Raw genomic sequence first — 24,611 nt, 5'->3', positions numbered from 1 at the left:
TTTGTGCCTATATGCACAGAAATATACACTTGCTTAGAATATGATTTTAGAAACTTGATAACTATAATAAAAAAAACATCATCCCTACAGCACAGGGTTTCTTAACCTTCTGTATATGTTTGTGTCACAGACCCTTCTGGCAGTCTGGTGGAGTCTGTAGAGCCCTTCTCAGAATCATGTTTTTAAATAATTGAAGAAATGTTCTATTTTAGCTAGAGGTTAGTAAACATAAAGATGTAATTATTTTCTCATCCACATTTACACGCCCCAGGTTAAAAATCCCTGTTCTAAAGAATGATGGTTCGTTGGCTTTTTAAATTTGACAAACATGGATATTTTTGTGCATCAGGAAAAAAAAAAAGCTAGGACCCAGCCTGTGCAACTTTCTGACCAGGGAGAGGTTTTTGCCCGAATTACATGGCTGATTGTTTCAGTTCTCTCTTTTTGGTGTGTGCTCATTTTGTCTTGTTACCTTATCAACCTGCTATTCTTCTGGGTAAGGTTCTAACTGACACCTGCAATGCTTTCAGGTGAGGAAGGTTCAGGGAAACAGAATACATTTCCAGATCTTTTACTGGCGGGCATGATTCACTGCCCCCTGCATTTGAGCCTCTTCTTGCAGAATGCACACAGATCCATCAATGCTAATACTAACATTTCCCAACCAGTAAGGTCCTGCATTGTTTCATAGATGGAGAACTGGAAGGAACTCTAAAAGTTGAGTCCCACCCCCTCATTTTATAAAAGGGGAAACTGAGGTTCAGAGAAATAAGTGACTTTGTCAGGGTCACAAAGCTAGAGAAAAAGAATTCTAGGAGATCAATCTAGGTGAATTCATAGACAGAAATGGTAGTAAGAATGACTTAGAGGCGAGGAAGAGGGAGTATACATGCAGTTGATCTAGGCTAAAAAGGAATTCTAAGTACTTGGAATAAAAACTACATGAAATGGAATTATTTGTGCTTTCATTTAATGGGAGAAGACCCTGAATGTGAGGGTGAAAACAACTTGAACTTTATGTGCACAAGGAATCCAGGGAAGTAGCCAAGAAAGCAAGAGAGGAAATGGCCCCCACTGAGGCAAGATTTTTCCTAATACACTTTTTATGAGAATCTGGATGTGCTTGGTTCAATTTAATCCAACCAGTGTGCATGGCAGAGTGAGCTATGCCATGGCTGTATTTTAGAGAACAAAGTACAAAATGAAAAAACCATGAAGGGAAATGCCAAGACATCCTCATTGTCGTCATCATCAGCCACATTTATCCATCACCTCGAAGCTTACAAAGCACTCTGCAATACTATCTTATTTCATCCTCACAATGACCCTCACTACAAGGTGGGCATGGTCTTTTCATTTTACAGACAGAGAAACTGAGGCTGAGCAAGGTGGCATGGACCTGCCAAATGTCAGAGGCAGGATTCAAACTCAGGCCCTCCCAGGTCTCAGTCCAGCACACTATGCATTAGGAGACACTGCCTCTTGAAGTGATCCCCAAGAAAGTTTTAGGGCCATGGGACTTTGTACCAAAGTACACAAAAATGCCTAACGTCCCTATTAGAACTAAGAGAGGTGTGGGATTTGAAAAAGCACTGAATTTGGAAAGAGAAGGGTTGGATCTGAACTTTTGGGCAAGTAAATTCACCTTTCTTTGGTCCTGATTTCCCATTTCTGAATCGAAGGGTTTACTAAGGCTCCTTCCAGCTGTAAATCCGATTAAGTCAAGTGGACAAGCGTCAGCTGCACATCAGGCACCATCTTCCTGTATGAAGCCAACCAAGTGGCCCAGTTCCATTATCAACAGCAAACTCAATCCACAGAAGGCCAAGGTCTGAAAAGGAACTTGGGACAAACCTCATGGAGGGAGGAAGTTAAGCCTGTGAGTGGCAAAGTGACAGCTCGTCAAGTGTCCTGACACACTAGAAAATGTCTCAAGCAGCCCCCAACAGCACTCAGTGGGCAGTGTTCATGAAAGGCTTCATCTGTTCATGGTTTGTGTCAGTATCCTGTACTGTTTTTAAAAACATATACACACACATTTCATGATGACATGTTCCAAAATGCTTATTTGAATGAGATTTTTCATTTTCATTCCCCCTAATTCACTTCTGGGTTAGGGAGTCTGGTCTCCGAAGTTCTTTCACTCAGGTTTCTTACGGTTTAATTTGCTGTAAATCTGAAATATGGGTTTTCCTCCAGGAGAGTTGGGGATACATAATATTGTTTCCAGGGGCAGTGGTTCTCGGCGGTCTGCAGTCCACACCTGTGGTCCAGCTCTGCTCTCTCTTTCCTCAGACCAACAACTGAGCATGCCAAGCTCATGCTCCTTTCACTACAGACAGAGACAACCCTTTTCCATGCATTGCTCCTAAAGACAAGTCACTGTCATCTCATCTTCCCAGGGGTAATCACAATACTGTAGTGCTTCGATGGGCAGGTGTTTCACAATTCTCAAACTTACCTTGGGAGACAGATACCATTACTATCCTTGTTTTACAGATAAGGAAACTGAGGCAAACAGCAATTAATGACCTGCCATGGGTCACAAGCTAAAAAGTATATGAGGTTGGGTCTGAACTCATGTCTCTCTGACTCCAAGCCCAGCGCTCTATCTACCAGGCAGGGTAGGAGAGAGCAGATTACCATGGTGCTTCATCAGACCATGACTAGCCAGGGCAAGAGAATGAAGCAAGGCTCTGCTGCTATTTTAGCCATCTCCTATTTCTGCTGCGGCAACTTCACCATCCAGACTCAACAAGGAACCCCAAGAGACCTAAGCAGTGAACAAAGCCAAGAGGCATGTGGGACCATAAGGGACAAGATGGAGATATACCCCTTTCTGTCAATCTCAGAAATCCTTCTGTCTCTGCAATTCTTGTCAGGAAGCCTGTGGGCTCTCTTGGATCTAGCCATTTTCATGGCCATGGTTGAGTAGCTTCAGGGACTCAAAAATAGCAAACGGCCTTAAGTGTTACAATATTAGAATGGAATTCTACACGACTCTGTGCAGTGCATCATGGCAAGGTTCATGGATGATTTTTACCCTATTATTTTACACCCAAGCTCATCTTGACCGCTGCGAGTCAGATCAATTCAATTATTTATTAATTTCAAATAAATACCTATTATAGAAAATTTACTTGGCATTTTCCTTCTTATAATGTCAGCAAACCCAGAAAATTCAAACCTCCTATAATAGCTGTAAAACATACTTGCTGATCTGAAAATACTTTAGCAGATTTCTGATACAAATGCTTCCATCCTCCTGGAGAGTTACATATGCCTCAGTGGGCTTTTGGGGTTTTGTCTACATCCCCCTGTAGAGTCTCTTAGAGCTGGGGGGCCAGGGCAGCCCATGGGTTTTGGTTGTTCTGTGACAGGACTGCCCCCAGCTCCCAGTCTCCATTCCAGGTATGACACCCTTTCTGGCTCTCCTGTGTGCAAACACAGGTCACTGTTGGAAACGAGCTTCAGTCTACTAGACATCCATTATGCATTTATCTCATCCTTGTCATTGGAATCCCACGTCATGTTGCATTGTTGGGACACTGAACCTATAATTTCACAAGTAGGAAGGAATCTTATTGATGGAGGGACCGTTTCACTTTTATCTTTATGTATCCAGCCTGCTCAGTACTGTTCCAGGCACACAGTAGGCATCGTATTTATTGGTTGGCTGAATTGTCTGCTGTAGGAAATGTCTTATTTTGCCTACTTCCTTTTCATTTCCAACAAGAATGCTTTTGATATCTGTGCAGACCCTTCTCATAAAACCTTTGTAGGGAAATAAGAAATTGGGCATATGGATTGGTAGTTGCTATGTTTTTCTTACTTATCTTTTTTGCATTCTTAGCATTACCTTCTGTCCCTTGAGAGATCCAGAATATGGATTTTCCCTCACTTTTCAGATTGTGTCACTGGCTACATGGAGTTTTTCTATTCGTTCTTGTAACCCTTTTGAATTTTATTCTCCTAAGTACCATTTCCACTTCCTTACATAGCACAAATGTGGTGATTCTAATTTTGCAAATGGTGAGAATAGATCAGGAGAGAAATGTTACCAAATCTATTCCATTTTAAATTTCAAATGCTCTTGGTGTCGACAAGCTGACTTCGATGGACCTTACACTAAGTGTCTTCAGACTTGTTTTTGCTTCCACTGTTTCAGTCTGCACTTCTCATAAGTTTCAATGATCATCCTCCAATGTCTTACAGATATGCCTACACTCTGAACAAATATTGCTTTTGACTACAAGGCTATTTGGCGAGACTGACAGTGTGCTAACGGAGATGATTTCTGGCCTCCTTTGGACTGGTGGTGATTTTTTTAAAAAAAAGCAATTGGGGTTAAGTAACTTGCTCAAGGTTACACAGCCAGTTATTTCTGGGTGTGGTGCTAATTATCAGATTCCAGATTCGATCCCAGGTCATCCCGACTCTGGGGCCAGTTCTCTTACTCACCGAGCCACCTGGCCTCCCCTAAGCAATTGGGGTTAAGTAACTTGCTCAAGGTTACACGGCCAGGTGTTTCTGGGTGGGTGCTAAGTGTCTGAGCCCAGATTTGATCCCAGGTCATCCCAACTCTGGGGCCGGTGCTCTTACTCACTGTGCTACCTGGCCACCCTGGTGGTGATATAACACTGAAGAAAATCCTCTTTAAAAGAGTAATTATCAATCAATGAAAATTCTTACCATTATCCGCTGCCTGTTTTTCAGTGCTAACATCTTAAGTAGGTTGTTTTACAGTTGTTTTAATTAATGTAGTATTTTCTAATTATCATCTGTTCTTTAATATTTTGACCTTTGTCCTAATTATTCAATCATCTGACTGCACAGTCAGCTTATTCTGAAGTGATGCCCATGCCAATAACTAGCTATTTCCCTGTGAGATAGCCAATTTCATTGATAGTGTGTGTGTGTTATTCTGTGTCCACCATGTCCAGAGGCTTCTAATTCTTTTCTTCCATAAGGTATTCAGGAAAAACAGTTGATAAGCTTTCTAAGTGACATATAACTTTGGTTTTGGCCTCCTCTGTTTTTCAGTCTTGAATCATTATTTTCTAATCTGTTCTGTGACATCCTCCCCGGTGCCCATTTTCTTATTCCAGTCGATAGATACGTTTGTGCTGCATCTGAGGATCCTGCCCGATTCTTGTAGGATTTTTTTCTACTGCACCGACCACAACAGGGATTGATACATAACCTGAAGATATCATCACAATGGCCTTTTTAAAGTTATACTGAACTACACTACAAAGTGATATTGTTGCTTTGGGGTATATGAAGCAAGTAGCTCATTCCCTCTTTGAGGAGAACCTACGAGCTCTCCTTCCATTTCACTTCAGCATAAAAATGCTTTTTCATTTAGAGAGACCATAAACCTAGTGCTAAAGGCAACTTAGTTGTTATCTAGTCCAACTCACTCTTTTTACAGATGAGGAAACTGAGGCCCTTGAAGGTTAACTTGCCCGTGGCCACTTTAGAAATAAGTATCAGAGACAGGATTTGGTCCCACAACATCCAGAGTCAATACTCTTTCTGCTCTACCAAAGTGCCTGCTAATGCTATTACTGGTAGGCTTTAGGTCTTCCATTAGACTACTAACAATTAAATCAATGCTTAGAGACCCTCTAGAAACTGTCTGATTTTTAATTCCCTCTTTCATTCTTTTCCACAGCTCTATCACTGATCCTAAAGAAATGGAAAAGGACCAGAGGACTGAGAGCCATTTTGTATTTGTCTTGTCCAATGGGTTGCAGTGGCTAAAGAATTCATCAGTTATCCAGCGACATTTAGCTTGGCCCATCCTTGGGAAGTAGGACAGTCCCATATGTTTGTCTGTCCTGCCACACATTTTCCTGTCCAGCTTGGTAGAACCTGCTAGAATTTGTTCTCTTGGAAAAAACCTTCAAGAATTTATAATCATCTCCAGGCCATGATTAGGCATGAAAGTTAAGATCTAGAATGCAGTTTAAAAACATATTTTCTGTTTTTATAGCTCCTACCCACATTCCTGAAGTAGAACTATTTAATGGAAGATTAGCCATTTTTGTTCGGAAATAAAATCCAGTTGAAGCTAGGTAGAAAGGGGAGGAAAAGAAACAGCTTCAATCCCTACCTCTTCCATTGTTTTTGACTGGAAAAAATGACGTGTTTTGCATATATTGATATGTAGAGGTTAACTGTTCTGCCCAAATTTATGGATGCTGAGGACAGATGGATTAGTTAGACCCTAGCGGGTAAGTTCCTCTATGCATTCACGTTAGTTAAGGCCATTACAAGAAATATTTCAGCTGACCAGTATGTCACTTACTAAATTATTCCTGGGAACTGTTTCCAGGATAAATACATTATAGTTATAAAGACACTTCTAGTTCTTTATTTTTTATTTATAAATTTATATTTATAATTCATAAATTTAATTTATAATATTTTATAAAAAATAATAATATAATTTATAAAAGTACAATTTTACTATATTATTTTTTTTAAGTACTGTTGTGACTATTTAGATGTTTTCTGTTGTCTCTAGATATACACATTCATTTATTTCTACATAAGAATACTACTTAGAGCATAGGCCCTGGAGTCAGGAGGACCTGAGCTCAAATCCAGTCTCAGACACTGGACACTTACTAGCTATGTGACCTTGGGCAAGTCACTTAACCCCAATTACCTTGCCTTCCCCCCTCCAAAAGAAAAAAAAATACTACCATTAGTAGCACACAAGAGCCAGGTCCAACCATTTCATTTTAAGGAATTTCTATTGTATATAAACTACAAAATTTTGTATCACACCTCTGCTTGCAACCACTCAAAAAAGAATATGTTGAGACCCTACAATGTTTAAAGTACTGTGCCAAATGCAAACGGGGACATAAAGTCCCTGCCCTCCAAGAATTTATAATTCTCTTAAGGAAAAAAGATACATGCATAGGAATTAAGACAGGAAGCACAGTTCCTTAATTCTACATGTGTTTTTTTTAAAACAACTCGTCAAGTTTTCAGCATTGTTAAGTACTGACAGTTATTCCAGTCCACTTCCTTTTTCTGAATCAGAGCCCTGACGGACACAGTGTGAATCCTTACAGTGCATGTCTACTAGGCTGGAACACTGGTTCTGCCATCTGTCTTATCCCTGAGGCCACCCAATGAATGGCTTCGCACTGGGAACTAGTTCTCCGTGTTGAACTCAACTCCTCCAGATTCCCTTCCTCACTTTCTTTCCACTTTCCTTAACCTCTGCTAACTTTCAGTGATAGGGATTTTCATAACGAGTACATGATCTGGATGCAATATTTTACTTCAACTTTTATTTCATTCAAACCTGTTTATTAGCAGCAACATTCTGCTATATAAAGTACTATATATGGAAAACACTTACACAATATACAAAACTTCAAAAAACTAAACTCCAGTTTATTTTCATTTCCATAAAAAGGTAAATAGCACATAAAAAGTATTCAAACTTGTGGTTTATTTTTCAGGAATGTAAACTCTAGGTATACAATTAAGAACAAAACATTTACTATGAAAAGGTTAGTATCACTACATGATCGGAAGAAGTGGGCACCACAGAAACTATACATGACAAAGCAGTTTTAAGAACCAGGATCTCAGATCTGGCTGATAAAAAACACTTCACATCAATGTGTGTCTACTTTTGGACTAACTGGTCCTCTACTATTACAAACGTGACAACACATTTTCCACTTTGTCCAATGGTGTGTGTGGTATTTGTAGATATGGAGCTGTTATAAAATACAAAAGAGTTACACAGTACAAAAAGACAAAATATACTTTATACTCTAATGGGGAATTCCAAAGTACTAGTAACACTGATATGAATAATGGACAGTACTGAACATAATGTTACTAAGGAAGCCTGGAAAAAAACCCATCCCAATCAGAAGTCATCTTCCTTTTTCTTTCTGTGGCTGGGAAGGTTCCATCATACACTCTCTATAAACTATCTTTAGCAAGAGTACCCAAAGACCAACACAAGATCTTCTCTTCAGAATCGAATGACCACAGAATAAAACACCTATCTACACATAGGCTGAGATTTTTAAGCCACAAAAAAGTTCCACTGAGCAGTTAAGAAGATACAAACTTTGAAGACCCTCAATGGTAACATAACTCTGAAAGTCTTGCCCTCCGCTAAGGGGAACTTTAGGTCAGCTTCTAAACTCAAATACCAGACTGCCTCACTTCCTCAGTACTTAGCTACAATATGTCTTCTGCTGCATACGAAGAAAACTGAACACAGTGCTAATGCTTTCATTTTGTTTTTCCAAAGAATATGTAATCCCTTAAAACTGGGATAGATCTTAACTGTTTTGGATCAAATACATATTTCCGTTTACTTAAAATATTTCAAGTTAATGTTTAAGAAATGTCTGATGAATGTTTCATAATCAAAAAGGATAAAGAAAACACTGCTTCTCCAAAATGACCTTCTGTGAGGACTCCAAGATAAGGAGTCTCCAGGAATCAGTCCTCTCCTGCCTTGGCTTAAACTCCTTTTGTTTCCTTCTGCCCTGGACCATCAGGACCCCCTGGGTTCTCTGCAGGGGCAGGTAGACCCCATTCTTCCTAGCACCTCAGAAAAAAGCATATGATGCTTTCCTGAATCTCCCAGTGGAGACAGAACTGCTTCACCTTCACACCCTCAGGGATCCCCCATGCTGAAGTAGAAGGAGAGGGCCAGGGTAGGGAGAAATATTCCTGGAGACCCCCACAACCTAATCTGTATGGACTGGGGCCAGAACTGTCCTTAAGGCCCTATAGGTGGGAGGGTGCGAGATCAGGATCTCGGCCAGCATGTCTCCTCATTGTTAGAAAGCATTACTCTGGGCACAATCTTGGAGGCACAGTCGTGGCAGGATCACTGGAGCCCAGCTGTCATGTTGGATGTCGACCTGCCAGAAGCGAGATCTGGGCCACACTCACCCATTACTTTGTTGCTACAGTTGTACCATTAGATGATATAGGTTAATGTCAGACAAATGTAATGAATATAAAATTACGTTAACATTTTCCTGTTTTACTAACAAATAATTTTTCCAAGATACATCATGAGAATAACAGGATGAAAATACTGAGAATTCTAAGGCGAAAGAACTCCAGTCATTAGCCCAGTGATTGACTTGCACTGTTATCCCTAACACCAAAATGAGGCTTCTCAACAGGGTGAAAATGCAGATGTCAGGTCCACAATCTGCACCACCTCAATACTTGATGCTTTCTAAGAGTTCACAGGCTGGGGCACCAACTATCAAAGGCTTCCATAATCTACATGGCCTTCCCTTGTGAGACTCCACCAATAACCTGCTCGAGATTAAGACGAAAGACATGAATTCATTCAGATTATTAATACTGTGGCAGCTATGAAAAAAATCCTGCAGCTCTTTGTTTTCCTTACAAATCAGAAGAGGGAAGGAATCCTTGGTGACCTTTTACATTTACCATGGCACCCAGACCTCCCTGCTGACAGATACAAATCCCTCCTTTGCCACCAGGAGCTTTCCTGGCTTACGCCTCTCTGCCTGTTAGCTGCTCCACAGACCAAAAGAGCTCACCCCAAGTTTAATGCCTGAACCTACAGAAAATAAATCTTGACAATATTTCTAACTTGGTGGTATTCAGAGCTGAGTCATAAGTTTGTGCTTTGGTTTTTACAGATTCACTTCTGACCTAAGTTTAAATAAATCAACACTTTAATGGACACTCCCCACATGGTCTTCTCCTATTTCTGACCCATGCTTAAGGAAAGAGTGTAAAAAGAAAACATCCTAAGTCATTGCCTATTTTTCTTTGGATTTAAGGTGGGGGAGGGGGAGCAAGAAATATGTAAATGACATTTTACTGTTAGTGGAACAGGCTGTAGAGAGTAGCAGGTAAAAAGATTTAGGGGGCAAACTAGTTATTTTGGTAATTTTGTTCAAATAAATATAAGGACTATTTAAAATATAAACAGTCTTCATAGGAGGCAGGATCAATCACAAGGCAACCATTTGTTCCTGTGTAGGGATTTTAAATTTATGGGCCCAAAGCAGAAAAGTGACCATGCTAAATTACAATCACTATGTAAATGTTTCTTGTTGTTTATTTTCTTTCATGACATTGTGCAGCTGTAAAACTTTTAACATCGAAACTTCTTTATTTGCATAGAAACTTAATGCTGTACAAGAGTAAAAATTGACAGTTATCTTGACATTTAATATCTTTCCTTTTCTTTTCTTTTGCTGGAATGCTATGGGATTTACAGTGACTCTCCAGCTATCACAAAAGAGGGGCATTCTCCTAACTAGAGGATCAAACTAACTGGAATTTCCAAAGTAGCAAAGAAATGTGTCCTGCCTCAGCCCCAGGGCCCTATTACAACTTGGGAGGAAATGGTGAAATAAAGGTTTATTAGTTCAATCTGCAGCAGAAAACACAACAGAGTCACTGGCAATCTGACAGGTGGGATCCAGCTCTCTGCTGGAAGCTAACTATTGCTAAGACCTTCATTCACTTTCCAGGGTGGCCCCAGACACCAAACAACACACCCAGGCCCCCAGCTCTGATCAAACTCTGGTCCCAACTGAGAGAGATTTCCCTCAATGCTGCCCCTCAAATATACATGGTTTCTCATATGACTGATGATTTTGCAAAAGAGCCTCACTAAAACAGTGGTAGGATTCCTGGAGTTTCACTGCGGCCTCACCTTTTTGTCAGCAATCAATGATCTTCATCTACATCGAAGGTCATAATACAACTAACTAAAAAAAAAAGGTCAGCCAAAGTGATCAGACAACTGGCCAGAACCGCACCCTGACTTCCTCAGGGGCCGACAAGACTGTCTGCAAGCTGGGGAAGCCAGGGAGAGTCAGGGATTTTAACTTATCGCACTGGAGACACTGCTTGCCATTCCAGCTGACCTCCAGAACTGAAGACATCTGTGAGTTCTTGTCAAAAACAGGAAGGACACAAAAGGGAAGGAAGCCTCCAGATTTACTGCTTATGTGGGGACATTCCTCTGTGCTAATCGGTTGACAGGGTGATGCTGATGCTAGGGGGTCTCTGCTGGCTGGGTGGGTGTTTAACTGGAACTTGTGGCTCCATTCTTTCAGAGATATGAACCAGCTTTTCCTCTTGCAGACTGCAAGCAGAAAGCCTGCTGGCATCTGTCCCTGTCCCGCCACTGCCTGCAGCACCCGGGTTGTGAGGGACGGTGCTGCCACTGACTTGTTCGAAAGACTTGCTGAAGGTGGCGGTGGCTGTCCTGGCCAGGCTGTGGCTGCCAGGCTTGGGAAGAGACTGGCTGGTGGTCAGAGTGAGCCTCTTCAGAGACCGCAGCTCAAGGTTCTCGCTCAGGGCTCGGGGGGTTTGTTTTCGAGCTGAGTGCTCTCGGCCTGATTCGCTGGAGGCTTCTTTTTCTTTTCCTCCAGTTCTGCTTCCTCCTGACCTTCGTGGATTCTTTCCTAAACTGGTCTTGCTGGTGGTGGTGGTGTTTGATAAGGCAGCCTGGCCAGTGCTAGATGCAGCCCTGGAATAAAATCCTTCATCAACTTCAGAGATTTCCATTAGTTCCTCTTGGTCTATTAAATCTGTATTACCTAAACAAAGAGACAATAATTTAAAAAAAAACCATTAGCATTTAGTAATTCACATAGGATGACTAATTTTTAAAAATCACTTTAGATTTGGGTGTTTTTAGTAAAAATTCCTAAAGCAATAGACTATAATAGAGCCAATTTCAAAGAATGAATCAAAGTAAACACTATCCCGCTAAAGTTGTGGAAATGCCCCTATGTGATTTAAATGATAGCAATTAAGGATGTATTTAACACAAAAGCAAAAGAGGCATGCTGTTATCACACTCCATGGTATTTTGAGAAATATTATCTCCTATAATTCATGCAAAAGATTAGAAAATATCATGAGGAAAAGTAGGGGCAAAAATCCTACTAATGCATATGCTACGATTACCAAAGCTCCCAAATACCATCTCCATCTTAGACTTTTAGCAAATACTTCAGTTAAAGATTGCAAAAAATGGACAAGGCTCCTTCTCTGTCAGGCTGGGTTATGGTATTGTTTGGTATTTCAAATACAGTCTGGACTCTGAAAAGCAGAGTCAGGTTTTTGTTTTTACGTTTCCCTTCATTGGTGAAGGGAGACCCTGGAAATACTGAAAAAAAGTACTTTGAAATTATACCTATTATAATTTGAAACAGACAGCCTTCTTATCAATAGTGATCGGTAATACTGCGGCAAACAGAAAGCAGAGAATGATCACTTCCTCGTCACTTTCTGCCCGTGTTTTTCCTACTAATTTTGTGCTTGCTAAAACAGGTCGGATCATTCTAAGTACTGTGTAGATTCAGGGGAAAGGTGCTGACTCTAATTCATGCATTTTCATTTTTAGTGAAGGACATGCAATGTGTCTGTGCCTGTGTCAATCCTGTCCAGCATGCAGCAGTGCCCTCGCCAACGGGCGGGTACCTTGGAGGGCAGCTAGAAAGACCTCTGCTAAAGCGGCCCTCTGCTGGGCGGGCTCAGTCCATCCTCCATCACTCTCCTCACAGACTTTTGCCTCCTGAGCTCTGGCAAGCCTTTGCTCTCAGTTCTAGGGTCTGGGGCTGTTTCCTGCACCCCCTGTACATGCTGGGCATCACTCTCTCCCAGGGCTTTGCTTTTTTCCCCATTCCCGGCTCTCTCTCCGGCCACCTTTGTGACACTAAGCTCAGGTATGACCAGGATGCCCGGGTCAGCAGACTCATTACCGTTGTCATCTTGCTCTAGAATTGAAGATGATAAGACAAAATGATGGCTGCAAACAAACAACACAAAATGCAGAACGAGAAGAACAAAAGTGGCCCAACAGAAGCGGGAGGCCTGCAGGCCGGTGCGTCCGGCTCATGGCTCCCAGGACTTTGGCATCATCGGACACAATGGGGGCACCAGCTCAGACACAGCAGTTTTAGACACATACTCAAGGGTAAGTTCACGGTGAACATGTAGGAGGATTCTTTAAAAGTCCAAATGGAATTTCAGTTGCTCTGAAGCTATCAGGGAGCCACCTGGACTGCACTACCAACTTCTAACTCTACTTGTGTGCTTTAGAAAACATCCCTCCATGCACTGGCTCCTGAAACAGGGCCACAGGGGACAGAATCAAAGCTGGAAATGGAAATGACCTTAGAGGTCACCTCATTCAGTGCCCTTTGGTATGGAAAGAACTTGGGGTCCAGACAGGGTAAGTGACTGATCTAAGTTCCTCTCCCCCAGTGCAGCCTCCCCCGAAAGGCTCACTCATTAATCATTACGACTCATGGTGCTTAAGCCTAGGCATTGTTGCCTCACTTCTCAAATTTTCTTATATCCTGCAGAAACTTTCTATTTACACCTTACCCTATAGACAGATTAAAAGACAAAGCATGTTAGAGGGCCTACTTCCTATTTTAATATATTTTAATGATCACTGTAAACACTTAAGAACTTAAGAAGAATGTCAAGCAGGTTCAACACAACAATTGTAAGAGATCCACTAATAGATGGAGATAGTCTACAGAGAAGTTTGATAATGGAACAGCTTGGCTATCTGACTTCTCCATGTTCAAGGCCCCTTCACCATATAGATTTCTTTTCTTTAACATAATCTCTCCAGGGTGCTAGGAAACCTCTCCATCAGCTTGGACAGCACAAGCCCAAAGCTTCTTTCCTTCAACCTGCCATGTTTTTCAGCACCCTAGGCCTATGGTTTAGTCACTCTTTTTTAATGCGGGGATTCTAAAACTGTCTCAACATAAATCCATTTTGTTTGTTTCTCAACATAAAAGGACAATCTTTGCTATGTAACCTACAGTATGTTAGAGTCCCATCAACTGCCTCTGCTATGTTCCCTGTTAAGGGCTTCATTACATTACCTTTAGAAGGGTATAACCCTTCTGTGAGCCACATAGCTGCCTCCTACGAGGGTCTAAATGAATCCTTGTGAAGACAGAGGAACTGCAGACCACTACATGACCAGCAATGATGAGAGTATCTACTCACATTGAGACAGCATGGTCAAGTCAAGGTTTCTTTCCACTTATCCCTACTACACTGACCACTAGAGCTATGCCAGGCAATGGCTAGAGTGGTCTATTGATATTATGAAAGCAGCATATACCCTCCCACCCCCAAATGGGAATCACTCGGTTACAATAGCAAATTATCCAAATGTAATAAATTTAATCAATAACAAAATATAATAGAGAAAAGAAATGAAAATGAAATTAGTTAAGATCAAGACTATATTATGGAAATAATAGTAACATTAAATTATATCATTTAAAACAGAATTAAACCTTTATATTCTCTCCCCACCATATAAACCAGATTCCTTGGCTAGATTTCAATAGTATTGTTCAGGTATTTCTTAAAAAGCAGTTTGGTTAAATAGGCTGTGAGGCCAAATAAAGTTTCTTTAAGGTACCTGAAATGAGCATTACTTAAAAATGAATCCAAAGACCGTATTTATATTTGTATAATATATAGATTATAAATAAAAATTTTAAAATGAGCCTAGAGGTAAAAATCTTCAATTTTTAACAAAAGCTAATGAGATATGGGCAAAGGTATTACCAAATGCCTTAACTGTTGACTACATTCATCAGTGTAGAGATAAAAATCAGAAAAAAGAGAAGCATCCTTATAAAATTCATGAAATCAAGTTAATTTATAAGTAAAAACACAAGAATTCATATGTTTTTCTTTAGAAATATCTACCTAACTAAATGAAAAATGTACATGGGAAAAATTGAAGTGGGAGGGCACAAAGTAGGTATGAAGTTGTTTAGGGGTTTTTTTTTTAATGGTAATGCTTCTTTAAAAAAAAATTTAAATTTATTATTTATTTTAGTATGCTTCTCTTTTTAAATTTTGAGTTCCAAATTCTCTTCTACCCCCGGACCTACCCACTGAGAAGACAAACAATATGATCTCAATTATACATATGAAATCATGCAAATCATGTTTCCCTACTAGCCATATTTTTTTTTAAAGCAAGAAACATAAAGAAAATTATACTTCAGTTTATACTCAAGAGTTCATCAGTTCTCTCCCTGGAAGTACATAGCATATTTCATCATTGGGCCTTTTGGACTTGTCTTGGATCACTGCATTGATCAGAGTAGCCACGCCTTTCACAGCTCAACGTCATTACAACATCGCTGCTACTGGGCACAATGATCTCCTGATTCTTCTTGCTTCACTGTGTGTCAGTTCATGTAAGTCTTGCCATATTTTTTCTGAAACCACCTCCCCTGTCATTTCCCAAAGCACAAGAGTGCTCCATCACAATCATATGCCACAACTTGTTCAGCCATTCCCCAGTTGATAACCTTCCCCTCAATTTCCAATTCTTTGCCACCACAAAAAGGGCTACTATAAATATTTTTGTACATATAAGTCCTTTTTCTTTTCTCTCTTGGGGATACAGACCTAGCAGTGGTATTGCTGCATCAAAGGGTATGCACAGTTTTATAGCCCTTTAGGCATAGTTCCAAATTGTTCTCCAAAATGGTAGGACCAGTTCACTACTCCACTAGTAGTTCATTAGTATACCTATTTTTCCCTCATCTCCTCCAGTATTTGTCATTTCTGATAGTCGTAAGGTAGTACTTCAGAATTGTTTTGTCTTTCTCTAATTAATAGTGATTTAGAGAATTTTTTCATGACTATAGATAGCTTTGATTTCTTTTGAAAATTGCCTGTTTATATCCTTTGACCACTTATCAATTGGGGAATGGCTATTATTTTTTAAATTTGACTCAGTTCTATACTCAGTATATATCTGAGAAATGAGGTCTTTTATCAGAGAGATTGCAAAATGTTTTGATATTGTGTCATCGTCTATGGTATCTTTTAGAAAAATGTAATTTCCCTAATTATCCCTTTTAATTAGGCCTCTTTTTGCTTTTGCTTTGTCTGAGACCATGACTACTACCCCTGCCTTTTTTTTTTTACTTCAGCTGAAGCATAATAGATTGTGCTCCAGTTCTTTATTTTAACTCTGTGTGTGTCTCTTTGTTCCAAGTATGTCTCTTGTAAACAACATACTGTCAGATTCTGGTTTCTAATCCATTCTACTCTCTGCTTCTGTTTTATGCATTAGTTCAACTCATTCCCATTCACAGTTATGAACACTAACTATATATTTCCCTATATCCAATTTTCTTGTTTCTTCTTATACTGTCCATCCTCAAAAGTCTATTTTGCTTCTAACCATTGCTTCCCTTTATCTGCTCTCCTTTTATCATTACCACTGCTCCTCCCCTTTTTCTTATCCCTTTCTTCTCCTTTTTCCCTAGCGGGTAAGCAACATTTCTATACACAACTGAGCATGTATATATGTTCTTCCATCTTTGAACCAATTCTGATGAGAGTGAGGTCCAAACATTGCCCACCACCTCACCACCAGTTCCCCCTCCACTGTTAAAGCTCTTCCTTGTGCACCTCCTTTATGTGAGGAAATTTTCCTCCTTGTGCCTCTCCCTTCCTCTTTTCCCCAGTACTATCTCTTTCTCACCCCTTCATTTTTTTGCCCAGAGATCATTCCAACAAAATCAACTTATACCCACACCTTCTGTCTACATAAACTCCTTTTAGCTGCCCTAATAATGATGACATTCTTAGGAGTTACATGTATCATCTTCCCATATAGGAATGTTAACAGTTTACCTTTATTGAGACCCTTAAGATTATGTTTTCATGTTTACCTTTTATGCTTCTCTTGAGTCTTGAGTTTGAATGTCAAAATTTTCTATTCAGCTTTGGTCTTTTCATCAGGAATGCTTGAAAGTCCTCTATTTCATTAAATGTTCATTTTTTCTCCCTGAATGATAATTCTGTTTTGCTGGGTAGTGTATTCTTGGTTGTAAGCCCAGGTTCTTTGCCTTCTGGAATATCATATTCCAAGCTCTCTTGTCTTTTAATGTGGAAACCATTAAATCTTGGGTGATCCTGAGACTGTGCCTCTACAATATTTTAATTATTTTTGGCAGCTTTGACTGAGAAGCTCTGGAATTGGGTTTAATACTCCTGATAGTTTTCATTTGGGGATCTCTTTCAGGAGATGATAGATAGTTTCTTTCAATTTCCATATTACCCTCCAGATCTAAGATATCAGGGCAGTTTTTCAAGAGAATTTCTTGAAATATGATATCTAGGATTTTTCTTTGATCACAGTTTTCAGGTAGTCCAATAATTCTTAAATTATCTCTTCCTAATCTATTTTCCAGATCAATTGTTTTTCCAATCAGATATTTCACATTTTCTTATAATTTTTTCATTCTTTTGACTTTTTTATTGTTTCTTGAGCTCTCACTGAATCATTAGCTTCCACATGCCCAATTCCAATTTTTAAGGAATTATTTTCTTCAGTGAGACTTTGTACCTCCTTTCCTTTTTGGTCTATTCTTCTTTTTAAGGAGTTCTTTTCTTCAGTTAATTTTTCTTTCTTTCACCATTAGGCCAATTCTGTTTTTGTTTTCTTCACTATTTTTTTGTGCCAAACTGTTACTTTTCATAAATTTTTTTGCATCACTCATTTTCCCCCAATTTTTTCCTCTATTACCTTTTAAAAATGCTTCAAGAATTCTTGTTGGGTTTGAGTCTAAATAGCATTTTTTTTTTGCAGCTTTGTTTGTAGCTGTTTTCACATTGTTGTCTTCTTCTGAGTTTATGTCTTGGTCTTTTCTGCCACTGTAGTAACTTTTTATGGTAAAATTATTTTGTTGTTTGCTCATTTTTCATCCTATTTCTTGACTTTGAACTGCATATTAAAGTTGAGCTCTGCTCACCTTGGGGTATCCCAAACTTCAGGCTTTTTTCATGCTGCTGTTTTCAGAGCAACCTCAGGGGTCTGCAAATTTTTGGTGTTTCCTTGTTGCACTGTGGTCTTTAACCAGGAAGTGTCCCTGGTCCCCTGCAGTCACAAGTGCTGGTGCTCTCTCTGCCTTGGAATTGTGAACAGTGTCCCACCTCCCTCCAGAACTCCTTTCTGCCCTGGAACTGCAACTCAGAACTATGTATGGGCAACAGAGCTACCACTCAATGCCACCTGTATTCAGTTCCAGTAAAGGGTCCCCTGTAATCTCTTTCTGACCAGTTGTCTGACCTCCTCGCCATCTCTGGGCTGAGATCTCCCGAAGCCACTGTGGCTCCTCTTGCTGCTGTCCCATGCACGGGCTCTGAACAGGACTCTACTCTGCTGACCTCCTAAGTTTTCTTAGGCTGGAAAATGAATCATCCTGACCTCTTGTTGGCTCTGCTGCTCCACAATTTGGTTTGAGACATTATTTTAAAGTTGTTTGGAGGGGAATGTTGGGAGAGTTCATCCGGGTCACCTCTATTCTGCCCTCTTGGTTCCACACAACCTCCCCAAATAAGGCATTTAAATGCTTGTTAAGTTGAATTGGAAAAAAATATATTTCTTCAAGGAAAATAGGTATTGGTCTTAACAATGAAAAGGGAACCAAAATAAGTCCCAAGGACATTCATAACAGTACTTTTGTTATAGCAAAGAACTGGAAACAAAGTAAATTCCCTTTGGTTGAACAACAGCTAAAGAGTCAGTCAGTTAACAAGCATTTATTAAGCACCTACTATGTTCCAGCCCATTGTGAAGCGCTAAGGACACAAAGAGAGGCAAAAGACAGGTCCTGCCCTCAAGGAATTCATAGACTACGGGGGAAGACAACAAACAAATCAAAGTACAAACCAACTGTGGGCAGGGAAATAGGAAGTGATCAACCAAGAAAGGCACTAGAATTAAGTGGGGTTGTGGAAGGTTTCCTGTAGAATAAATTGTGGCATATCAATAGCACACAGAAATTACTTAACAAATGCTCATTACTTGCTTTTTGCAACATAAGAAATGATGAAATTGATAGACTCAGAAACATGGAAAGACTAATTTGACTTTTATAACCCAATACAGAATGGACTAAGCAGAATCAGACAACAAATTAAGCATCAGCCACCATAATAATGTAGAGGAAAAGGATTCTGAAAGATTTTAGAACTCTGATCACAGCAGTGACCCCATCCTAACTTCCAAAGAATGACAAATCAGGAGAGAGGTAGAGAGAGGAAGAGCTAAGGGTGTGCCATCAGACATACATTTTCAGACATGGCCAATGTGTTGGTTGGTTTTGCTTGACTACACATGCTTGTTACAATAGAAGGCTTCTACTTGGTCAGGGGAAAGAGGAGATGTTGGATTAGTATGTAGTGACAGGGAAACAGGGCACCAACAATTTTAAAAACTTCACCAAAGAGAACAAAAAGGAAGTACAGAAGGGGACACAAATATAGTTATTCTGTCACTATCTTGTTAATTTACTATATGTGTATACATATATGTATACATACATACATAGATAAAAAATTTTAATGGCATTTTTTTCACAATTACATTTCAAGACAATTTTTAGCATTCATTTTTATTTATATTTTATTTTGCTTTTTGGAGGGCAATTGGGGTTAAGTGACTTGTCCAAGGTCACACTGCTAGTTTTTGTATTAAGTGTCTGAGGCCGGGTTTGAATTCAGGTCCTCCTGACTCCAGGGCCAGTGCTCTACTCACTGCGCCACCTAGCCTCCCCTAGCATTCATTTTTACAAAATTTTGAGTTCCAAATTTTTCTCCCTCTCTCCTCTTCCCTTTTCTGAAAATGGTAGGCAATTTGATACAGGTTATACATGTGTTGTCATATAAAACAGGCAATCTGATACAGGTTATATATGTGCTATCATATAAAATATATTTCCACATTAGTCACAGTGGTGAAAGAAGAAACAGATCAAAAGGGAAAAAATACAAAAAAAAGAATAAAGTGAAAAAGAATATGCTTTGGATATGCATTCAGAGTCTATTAGTTCTTTGTCTGATTGTGGATAGCATTTTCCTTTGTGAGTCCTTTGTATTTGTCTTAGATCATTGTGTTGCTTAGAAGAGCTGAGTCATTCATTGATGATCATCATACAATGTTGCTGATATTGTGTACAATATTTTCACTCTGCATCAGTTCATACAAGTCTTTCCAGATTTTTCTGAAATCTGCTTATTCATCATTTCTTTTTACAATAATAGTCCATTACATTCATATATCACAGTTTGTTCAGCCATTCCCCAATTGATGGGCATCTCCTCAATTTCCATTATTTTGTCACCATGTAAGGGGATGCTATAAATATTTTTGCATATATAGGTCCTTTCCCCCTTATTTATGATCTCTTTGGGATACAGACCTAATAGTGGTATTGCTGGATCAAAGGGTATGCACAGGGCATAGTTCCACATCACTTGCCAGAATGGAGAGTTCACAACTCCAACAATGCATTAGTGTCCAATTTTTCCTAAAGCCTAAGATTTATCATATTCCTTTTTGTCATAGTAGCCAATCTGATAGGTGTGAGATGGTACCTCAGAATTGTTTTACTTTGCATTTCTCCAACCAAAAGTGATTTAGAACACTTCTTCATATGCTTATAGATAGCTTTGACTTCTTCATCTGAAAACTGCCTATATCCTTTGACCATTTATCAGTTGGGGAATGGCTTGTATTCCTATATGTTTGACTCAATTCTCTATATATTTGAGAAAGGAGGCTTTATCAGAGACACTTGGTGGAAAGATTTTTCCCCCAGCTTCCTGCTTTCCTTCTAATCTTGGATGCATTGGTTTTATTTGTGCAAAAACCTTTTAATTTAATATGATCAAAATGATCTATTTTATATTTCATTATGCTTTCTATCTCTTGTTTGGTCATAAACCTGTAATTCTCTTAACTTCTTCTTTAAGAATTTGGATGCTATTCATTTTTGGTGGAGTTGTGAGCTGATCCAACCATTCTGGAGAGCAATTTGGAACTATGCCCAAAGGGCTATAAAAATGTGCATACCCTTTGACCCAGCAATACTACTTCTAGGGCTGTATCCCAAAGAGATCATAAGAATGGGAAAAGGATCTACATGTAAAAACATATTTATAGCAGCTCTTTTTGTGGTGGCCAAAAACTGGAAATTGAGGAGAAGTTCATCAACGTGAACGGCTGAACAAGTTGCGGTATATGAATGGAATGGAATACTATTGTGCTATAAGAAATGATGAACAGGCGAACTTTGAGAAAGCCTGGAAAGACTTATATGAACTGATGCTGAGTCAGGAGAACACTGTACACAGTAATAGCCAAAGACTGGCTTTGACAGACTTGGCCTTTCTCATCAATACAAGGTCCTAAAACAATTCCAAAGGACTCAGGATGGAAAATATCATCCACATCCAGAGAAAGAACTATGGAGTCTGAATGCAGAGTGAAGCAGAATACTTTCTTTTCTTTGTTGTTCTCTTTTGCTTTTTTCTTTCTCAAAGTTCCTCCCATTCATTCTAGTTCTTCTATATAATTTGACTAATGTGAAAATGTTTAATAGGAATGTATATGTAGAACCTATATTAGATTGCATGCCATCTTGGCGGGGAAGAGAGGGGCAGAAAATTTAAAATTTATGGAAGTGAATGTTGAAAACTAAAAATAAATAAACTTAAAAAAATAATTTGGATGCTATACCACTTGGTGCGTATATGTTTAGTATTGATATTACCTCATTGTCTGGTACTTTTTAGAAAGATGTAGTTTTCCTTCCTTTTCTCTTTTAATTAGATCTATTTTTGCTTTTGCTTTGTCTGAGATCAGTATTGCTACCTCTGCCTTTTTTTTTTTTAACTTCAGCTAAAGCATAATAGATTCTGCTCCGGCCGCTTTGCTCTGTATATATCTCTCTGTTTGAAGTGTGTTTCTTGTAAACAACATATTGTAGGATTCTAGTTTTTGATCCACTCTACTTTCTACTTCCATTTTATGGAAGACTTCATTCCATTCACATTCAGTTATGATTACTATGTATTTCCCTCCTCCCTATTTTTCCTCGTTTGTTCTCTCTCCTTTCACCCTTTCCCTACTCAACAGTAATGCCTACAACCTCCCCAGTCTGCCTTCTCTTCTGTTAGTCTTCTCCCCTACCTTTTTATTTAATCTCCTCCCCTCTTACTTGCCTGTTGGGTAAAACAGATGTCTACATTCAACTGACTGTAAATATTATTCCCTCTTTGAGCCAATACTGATGAGAGTAAGGTTCAAGTGATGCCCTTCACCTACTTACTCCCTCATATTTCCCTACACTATAATACATGTTTTTGTACCTCTTCATGTGAAATTATTTACCCCATTCTACCTTCCCCTTCCTTCTGCATCCTCTTTCTCATTCCTTATTTTTTTTTAATGTTAATCCCTCAAATTCACCTTATATTTATATCTTCTATGTATATTCCTTCTAGCTGTACTATTAAGTGACATGATTTTTAAGAATTACAATGATCATCTTCCCACATAGGGATTTAGCTCCACTGAATCCCTTATATTTTCCTTCCCCCTTTTACCTTTTTAGGCTTCTTTTGAATCTTGATATTGGAAATCATTTTTTTGGTTCAATTTTGGTCTTTTCCTTATGAAAGCTTGAAATCTTTCTATTTCATTGAATAGCCATTTTTTTTTCTCTTAAATCATTATACTTAATTTTTCTGGGTAAGTGATTCTTGGCTGTAGTCCTAGCTCCTTTGCCTTCCAGAATATCATGTTCCATGACCTCTGATCCTTTAAAGTTGCAGCTGCTAAGACCTGTGTAATCCTGATTGTGATGACCCAATATTTGAATTATTTCTTTCTAGACACCTGTGGTATTTTCTCCTTGACCGGAAAGTTCTGTAATTTAGCTAAAATGTTCCTTGAAGTTTTTATTTTGGGATCTCTTTACTGAGGTGATTGGTGAATTTTTTTTCAATGCCAATTTTGTCCTCTGGTTCCAGGACATGAGGGCATTTTTCCTCAATAACTTCTTGAAAGATGCTGTACAGGTCCTCCTTTGGATTATGGCTTTCAGGTGGTCCAATGATTCTGACATTGTCTCTCCTGGATTTGTTCTCCAGGTCAGCTGTTTTTCCAATGAGGCATTTTGCATTTTCTCTTATTTTTTCATTGTTTTGACTTTGTTAGATTGATTCTTAATGCTTCACAGAGTCATTCTCTTCTACTTCCCCAAGTCTAACTTTTAAAGAGTCATTTTCCTCAGTCAGCTTTTTTACTTCCTTTTCCATCTGGTGAATTGTACTCTTTAAGGAGCTGTTTTTTGAATCTCCTTTTCTGTTTGACCAGTCCTTCTTTTTAAGCAGTTTTCTGAGCTGTTGACTCTTCCACAATTATCTTGCATCACTCTCATTTCTTCTCCCAGTTTTTTTCTACCTCTCTCATATGATTTCTAAGCTCCTTCTTGAGCTCTCCCATGAGTTTCTTCCTGTTCTCCTTTAGGGCTCTGCCCAAAAGCGTTTTGACCTTGTTGTCTTCTTCACAGTTTGTGTCTTGATCTTTCCTGTCACCGTAATAACTTTCTATGGTCAACTTCTCTTGTTGTTGTTTTTTGCTCATCTTTTTCCTTTATTTTAAATTTGAACTCAGCTCCTGGGATAGAAGGAGCACTGTCTCAGACTTCTTGTGTCAGGGGCTGCAGGCCCTGGCTGATTACTGGTGCTATACTGATGTTACTCTGGGGACCTCGGAGAACCCTCATGCCTGGTGCTATGCCAAGCAGGTCAAGTCAGGGGTGGCTGGTGGGGCTGGAGTCCACAGGGGTCAGCTTACTTGGTGCTGAGCCAGGATCCTAGTGCTGGTGTCTGGCATGTGCTGAGGCTATTGGGATGTTTCTGTGTTTCCCTGGGGCTACACTGAACCATGAGGAGGTCTGTCCATTGGCAGCTTGCCCAGGGTTACCCTGAAGCCCATGCTGGTTCTCGGAGCTGGAGTCTGCCAGTTCCCCTGGCTATACTGAGGCACATGTGAGATCCTGGTATTGGTGTTTGCCTGCCCCACCACACTAGGGCTCGGGATCTTCTATGGGTTTGCTGAGGTGGGGCTTGCTGCTACCTTGCTAGGACGCTTCCCATGTTCCTCTTTTAACCAAGTGAGGTAGACCTTTCTTGCCAATCTTCCAAAGTTCTTGTGCTAAAAGATTATTTCACCCCATCTTTTTTACTGGTTCTGCTGTTTTAGGATTTGTTTCAGGGTGCTGTTTTATGGTTGTTTAGAGGTGAATATGGGACAGTTATGGTGACTTACTAGACACACACATACACACACGTTCATAAAAGAAGTTTGCTGTGTTGTTGTCTTGTGCTCTGTATAACTTAATCTTTGCATTTGCTGATTATTGTTAAGTTCACAACAAAACAAAAAATGTAATATTTCATCTGGGATTTGAAGGAATGTAAATTGGAGTGGGAAGGATACTTCTTATGGAGGGAACAGAATAAGCAAAGGAATGGATAGAGAAAAGTTCAGGGAACAGTAACAAGACTTAAGCACAGGCTGCATGAAATGAAGACAGAAAAGCAAGTGGGAACTATATTACAAAAGGCTTTGAACGTCCAGTTATACAATCTACACTAGGGTTTCCAACCCTCTTGATAATGAAGATTAAAAAAAAAACCCAACCCTACAACCCTTGGAGAGTAGTTGCTATATGTAT

At 39.5% G+C, this 24,611-nt stretch overlaps 1 protein-coding gene across 2 annotated transcripts in view; it reads right to left on the bottom strand.

The window, feature by feature from the left end:
- Window positions 1–7,398: 7,398 nt before the first annotated feature.
- Window positions 7,399–24,611, bottom strand: part of HYCC1 (hyccin PI4KA lipid kinase complex subunit 1) — a 106,305-nt gene continuing 89,092 nt past the window's right edge. Inside the window, exons 11-12 of one of the 2 annotated variants that reach the window (XM_069088733.1) lie at window positions 12,493–12,788; window positions 11,467–11,603 (exon numbers count right to left, since the gene is read on the bottom strand). In XM_069088733.1, the coding sequence (XP_068944834.1) occupies window positions 12,520–12,788 (269 nt within the window). In that variant the 3' untranslated portion in view covers window positions 11,467–11,603; window positions 12,493–12,519. Of the gene's footprint in view, window positions 11,604–12,492; window positions 12,789–24,611 lie in introns of both variants that reach the window. The other variant, XM_069088732.1, reaches the window with a different exon arrangement.

Source organism: Petaurus breviceps, unplaced genomic scaffold (genome assembly GCF_028583685.1).
Source record: "Petaurus breviceps papuanus isolate PSGF00001 unplaced genomic scaffold, PetGlider_PUasm1.0 185, whole genome shotgun sequence".
Classification (NCBI taxonomy): Eukaryota; Metazoa; Chordata; class Mammalia; order Diprotodontia; family Petauridae; genus Petaurus; species Petaurus breviceps.
Note: the sequence above shows the minus strand (reverse complement) of the source record. Positions and strands in the feature narration are given on the sequence as shown.